Source organism: Nicotiana sylvestris, chromosome 9 (genome assembly GCF_000393655.2).
Source record: "Nicotiana sylvestris chromosome 9, ASM39365v2, whole genome shotgun sequence".
Classification (NCBI taxonomy): Eukaryota; Viridiplantae; Streptophyta; class Magnoliopsida; order Solanales; family Solanaceae; genus Nicotiana; species Nicotiana sylvestris.
Window position 1 is genome coordinate 102,706,044 of NC_091065.1, and position 6,787 is coordinate 102,712,830.

General features: G+C 36.5%; 1 protein-coding gene across 1 annotated transcript; it reads right to left on the reverse strand.

The window, feature by feature from the left end:
* Positions 1-48: 48 nt before the first annotated feature.
* On the reverse strand, positions 49-6,388 carry LOC104241087 (small COPII coat GTPase SAR1B). Its single transcript, XM_009796003.2, has 3 exons — positions 6,050-6,388; positions 5,814-5,945; positions 49-621 (listed from the first exon to the last, which is right to left on the reverse strand). The coding sequence occupies exons 1-3, from the start codon at positions 6,176-6,178 to the stop codon at positions 301-303; spliced, it is 582 nt and encodes a 193-aa protein (XP_009794305.1). The 5' UTR covers positions 6,179-6,388; the 3' UTR covers positions 49-300.
* Between the last annotated feature and the right edge of the window lie 399 nt (positions 6,389-6,787).

The following is a 6,787-nucleotide window of genomic DNA, read 5'->3' on the forward strand; positions in this document are numbered from 1 at the left end:
ATACAGATAAAAAAATATTATCACTGCTACAGCAGTAGCGAATAAGCATGAGTAACTAAGAAATGGAATAATAATATGGAGTTTTGACAATGTTCCAGCCTTAGGTAAATTTTACAGGGCAACAATAAATAGCTTCTCATCACACTAAGTAGATGTTCAACGCATACAAATTATAAGTACTAAAAGACCTCAACAGTTTGAGAACAAATGAACAGGTTCCATCTTTTCCAGACGGGAAAAAATAGTTGTACGAAAAGCATAAACGAGGACACAATCTGTTTCAACTTCTGGTTGCGTAAACTACTTTATATATTGAGAAACCCACTTAAAGCCATCACCATACCCCATTTTGCGTACAATACTGCACATAAACACCTCCAAGGGACGAACACTAGAATCAGCAACACTCACCTTTCCCTTGCCAGTAGTGACACCAGTCAAACCAAGGTGATAACGCAGCTCATCTTCCGAGGCAGCATACGGTATGTCTATCTTGTTTCCCAAAATGAGGAAGGGGACAGTAGCTAGGGCCTCATCAGATAGCAGTGCGTCTAACTCTTTCTTTGATTCTGCAAACCGCTCTTTGTCATATGCATCTACCAGGTATACAACAGCATCAACCTGCAAAAGGCAACTCATGCTTATTAAGGGAATGCTCAAATCATTTTTTGCTGGTGTAAAGTTACAAACATTAAAAAGCAAAAGAAAAGCAAGAAAAAGAATAGCAGGCTCAAATTTTAGAACAAAATAACTGGTTAAATGGCAAGCAACAATGCCACAAAGAGGAGTAAACGGACAAGATCCAGAATATTTTCAAAAAGTTCAGTGAAATTTGTGAACAATGATTGCATACAAGTTAGCTCCCGAACTTCTACTTGCTCTAGGGAGGTGGTCCTTACATCCACCAAACCCCAAACTTGGCCATTAGAATGGCCCATGTGCTCCCATGTAGCTTTCAGGGCTCAGCTGTACAATTCTCGCATCATATATGGAGAGAGGAACAAATGAATCTCAGACCAATTCGCCTTCCATTACACACTTGTCATTTGAAGTCTTCTCAGAAATCATTATGTGAAATATTAATTAAAGAGAACATGGTTGGTCCCATAAATGTTCTTAATCAAAAGAAAGTAACACTAACATTCCGTCTAGAATTTTTAGGACATTGTAAAAAGTTTCATACTCTTTCATTTCAATAGAACTTTCAAGAATTGAAATTCATTAAACAAGTATCCAGCATGTTTTAGCTCATCACTTCCTTGATCTATTGTTGAATTATTCGATAAGCACCCAAAAAAACATTGACCAAAATCCAATTCAATTTCAATAAGACATAGGAAATCATCTCGGTTAGCAGAATCACCCTTCTTTTCTTTTTTTTGCTTAAGTCAGTCATCCTTCTTTTCCTTTTTTTGCCCCAACGAGAAGGTGTGAGAGGTTGGCTATTGTGGGTCTAAGGAGAGATAAAGGTAGGCCGAAAAGTTGGGGAGAAGTGATTAGACAGAATATGACACATCTCCAACTTACCGAGGCCTGGACAGGAGGATGTGGATGTCGAGGATTAGGGTAGAAGGTTAGTAGGTAGTCGAGTTTGGGATTACCATATATGTTCCGTGTTTTTCATGTATTATTATTATTATCATTCTCCTACTATCTTAGCCTTCAATTTTTATTACTACATGTTGTTTCCCTTTGTTTCAGTTTTCTTATTGCATTGTTTTTTGTTGTTGCTAATGTTCTTGTCTTCATTGTTTTCAACATGGCTTCTTCGCTATTGTTTTTCCTTTTCAACCTGCTTAGAATTGCTTTCCTTGAGCTGATGGTCTACCGGAAACAACCACTCTAGCTCCACAAGGTAGGGGATAAGATCAGCGTACATATTACCCTCCCCAGACCCCACTGTGGGAATATACTGGGTATGTTGTTGTTTGGCTAAGTCAGAATCATCCTTCATAATTATCAAGAGCCTTGAAAAAATATCATCTCACTGAAAATCTGCTACTCTTGTACAGCAATACACTGCAAAGAGCACGGATAAGAAGAGTCACAAATATAAGCAGGTGCTTCCTAAATTTGCAACCAAAACATGACCTGATGCTACGAGATAAGTGTATCTATGATATAAGCAATTCTAAGAGAAAAAAGTAGATGAGCGCAGAAGGCAGAGAAATCTCTTTCCCAAGATTGAAAACATCGCGACATTTCCCGTACATCTTGGAGCACGCAGAACATTAGAAAAACAATAAACAGGTTGTGTATTTAACAAATAATTCTTCATTAACACTTTGACACTAATTTGTTCAGTCACTTATTAATCGATTAAATGCAAGAAAATTTTCAACAGTTCCTATATTTGAATAGTAAAGTAGGAATGAGATGGAGCAACTTAATGTTTCCAGTTGCAGAAGCGGGCTGAATCACCCTGGAGGCTATACTTAGGATGATAAGGAAGAGAAACGTCAACAAAGAAAGAGATAAGACATATTGACAAGGGAGAGAGACAGAGAGAGAATCAATGAATTTGGAAAGTAATATAAAAACCTTAAAATTGGGCGAGGAGGATAGTGTTTTCAATCTTGGACTCACTGCCCGGACTCTTCTATTTCTTTAGCAACTTGCATTGACGTGACAGCACACAAGTGCTACTATGGGATAAAAAGTGTCTATCTGGTAGAATTAATTAATTAATTTTTTTTAAAAGTGGTTGAATTAATTTTGATACTATGACTTCTACAATACTAGTAGATTTCAATGATAAAGAACGTCTTTACTGCTGAATACAAAACACTAAAGTAAAAGAATTTTTGTTCTTAGTTTTAACCTCATGCTTACACTAAGCATCTGTAAATCAATGTAGTATTCTTCTCGTTATATAAAAAGAGAATGAAATTTCTGATAATAAACACAACTTGATTATCATGCTTATCCATTGAATAATCGCGACGCTTATTCATATCAGCTAATCTAATACAAAGGCCTTGGGTAGACACACTCCTAGGCATGACCTGATGGCAACACAAAGGAATGCATGAGATTACGGATTTCGGCCTTTGCTGCAAAGCTTGACATGTAGGGAAAAGAACCGATTAATACAGCCAGCACAAAAGCATATTTTCCCAAGGTACTCTCACAAATCAGATGACTCTTCAAATAGGGGACTTTAAAAAAGGTCACATGCTACAAATAACAGCTCACTCTTCTTCAAGTCAAATGACAGAGTATCTTCATCTCTATCGAATATAGATATATCCCAGTTTTACACTTTGGGAGAAGGGGCCTGTATATTCATTTCCATTTCCGAGCGATAACAGAACTCTTTCTTTGATATCCCAATATGGGGATATATTGCTACAAACAAAAGCCTTACAAAAAAAATTGGCTAAAAAGAAAAGCACCTAAGAAAACAGTCCACTCGTAAATCCATGTCCAGAAAAAAAAAAAAATAGTCCATCCCGTAGATAAAGATGAAAATTTTCAGCAGTCGCCAATGCTCATAAATACACATTTCCTGGTATCAAAAGATTCAAAACACAACCAAATAGGGTGGAGAAAAGTATGATCTATGTTAGGATACCTTGTCTTACAAAGGGCTAATGAGAAAAATTGATCATGTCTTTTTTCCCTTTTTTTTGGATAAGTTGATCAAGTAGAGCATATTTTAAGCACACTCCTTTATGAAGTTCATGGCTTCACCCATAAAGCAATAATCTCTTTGCTTCGGGTGCCAACATTTGTCCGGTAGGCAACTTCTCTTCCGAGAGAATAGAATTTAGGAAGTACGTTACTATGACAATATTTCATAATTACTAATGCCCATAAAGCCATAGCGCTTATCTGTTACTTGCCACCATCTGTTTTTTTTTTATGGGGGGGGGGGTGCAATTACAGAGGCCCCCCCTCAACTCACTGCAGAGTTTAACCCCTTCATTTTTTACTCACTTAAACCCATTCACTAATGAGAATGTAAGAATTGAACAATTCTGAAATCAAGCAGTATCTCCTGCATATTGAATTATACAAAACACATTTATGCCCTTGTATATATTTTAAGTAAATCATTAAATCCTAGCTCTTAACTTAGTATTAGGAAAAGATCCTGTATCTCCACCTTTAAAGTTCACTTGTTCCTTTATTTTGATATGGTAGCTGTTTTTTTCTTTTCTTACGAAGGTAACACTAAGAAAGCAACTAAAGGGAAACAGGTTTTCATGCCTAAACAGTTATAGTACTGAAGGATTCTAAGAAAATTTCATATGATAAAGGAGTTTTACTCTCTACTTTTTTCTGGTAATTTTTAACAGAATTCATACAGAAGTTTTGCAAAAGAAAATTACTTAGAGAGAATAACAATTACAAAGGAAAGAGAGTCATATCCAAAAAAATTACAAAACTTTCAGGTTCCATAAACATCAAGCATAGATGATCCAAGCTGAGTTCAAGATATACTCCTACGGTATATATTGAGACAATCACCTCTACTGTAGTGCCTTAAAAAATGATGATCTAATAGCCAGTGCATTCTTTTTTCAGATCTCGCCATTTTTCCAAATTGTGCCTAATTAAGGGCATAAAATGTCCTTGTTTATGTCACTACCTTTAGATGTTGTCCTGCATCATAAGACGGGGATCGAGCAGTTTATAGGCTTCCTCCCCTTTCTCAACTTGTGAGGGATCTTTTAAGGACAAAATCCTTCTGACCACAATTGTGGGCAGGACAATACCTCATAGGGAGTGGTTCCAGTCCGTTCGTATACCACTTGTTAGCAGCCCTGGACGGATCGATAATCCTTATCTAGACAAATGTCACTGGCGATGCAGATTTAGTTTTGAAATAATTCCATTCTAATATTACTTGAAGCTGGAGGGAATTGAATGACAACATAAACCTAAAGGGTCCAATTCCGTAGTAAGTCAGTCAACAAATATTAGTCTTTATAATCCTTATGGTGAAGGTGAGCATCGTCTAGAAATCAACTTTTATGTTACAATAAGTGTAATCAGACCACCATATCAATCTATTGAAGTAGCTCTATGGAATCACTACCTCCAAATGTATTTAATGTATAGTGTCAATATTATCCATGTTCAATTGTCCAAAGAAAAAGATCATCACAAGGACCAATGGCATAAGACTTCAAATAGATAAATTTCAAACCCAAGAATACGCAAAAGTTTAACTTGCAACATAATAGAAGTTAAGCACCGGATCTTATAAATGGATCTGTAGAGTTAAACCAAGCAGTGCTCTCAAGTAATTCTTTTAATTCCCTCGGAGAAGCAGTAAAAGTGATTGGCGCGTCAATTGCAGCAATGATATAATACTGACTCTGCACCATGTAAGGAAGGATCCCCTACTCCGAAAATTAAGCTGCGCACTAGTGAAAGCAATTTTTTTTTGTATGTATACAAATTTTTGAATCCCTTCGAAATAAAAAAACTTCTAGTGTAGAGGCAAAAGCTGTTCAAAAATACCAGATGTGGCATTTCTACATTTTCTGAATCCCCTCATTAGAATTCCTAGCTCCGCCACTGCAACACCACGAGTGGACACATGGGCACGCACACATACAGATATATACACGCACACAAACACACACATATACATAGGTGTGTATGTATGTATGTATATAAACACATACATTTCATATAATTCCTCAATGAAAAACTATTTATGTTGCTTTACGAATCCTTAATATTTCTTCCGCTCAACAATTCACGTCTATTTCATTTTAATAACTAAATAATTTAATATTGCAAGGCGAATTATTAAGCAGCCGTGTTAGGAGCTACGAAGAAATAAATGCTTTGAATACCTTGGCATAATAATCTTTCCAGACACGGCGAGCGATCTGATGACCTCCTAAATCAAACGCTTTGAATTTGATTTTTCCGATACTCAGCTCTTCCGATGTCGGATACTGCGTCGGCTGATGCTGAACTAATCTCTGCAAAATCAAACAAAATCAAATGCAAAATCAAATGAATCGAAACCATCAGAAAGAGTAAATAGCTAATTTGAAAAGCGAACAAGAAAAGGAGAAAAAAATACCTCGTCTTTGAGCATGTGAAGAAGAGTGGTTTTGCCGGCATTGTCGAGACCGAGAAAGAGGATCTTAGCTTCCTTTTGCCATAAACCTAGAGAAGACAAAACGCCATAGAACCAATCCCAGAGAAACATCTTTTCCGTTGATCGCCGATGGGGGGATCTCAGTTCTAGTTGTAATGTTCTTCTTCCACCAGATCTGGGATCTACCCTAATGCTTATTAATGCGTCGATTCTATTGTTCACGTCATCACGTGTTATATCATACTATTTCTATAAGAAATTAAAAAAGAACAAAGGAGGCAAATTAAATTTCCTCAGTGCTCGTCGGGAATAAATATACAAGACACGATTCTCCTCCCCCCCCCCCTCCCCACCCCCCACCCAATGATATTCCACTATTTCTTTAGTCTATTAAAAAGAAATTGCATCTTTCTTAACGAGAAATCATTTAATTTGAACTAAATTAAAAATAAAGGATAATTTTATATAACTACACAAATATTATAACATATTTAAGATCATATAAGTATTAGAAGTTTTAGCGACACAAATCTAATCTAATTATTTAAAATTACAAATTTTAAAAGTAATATTTGTATGGGCTAAAATTGGTTAGTGACTGGTGGCCGGGTGACGGAATGATACATGGAACTAAAGACAGGTGGATGTGAGTCAGCAAACAGCTGGCACCGGATGTAAGCATGCAATCGGTGTTGAACGAATTTCGAAGACAGAGCAGCT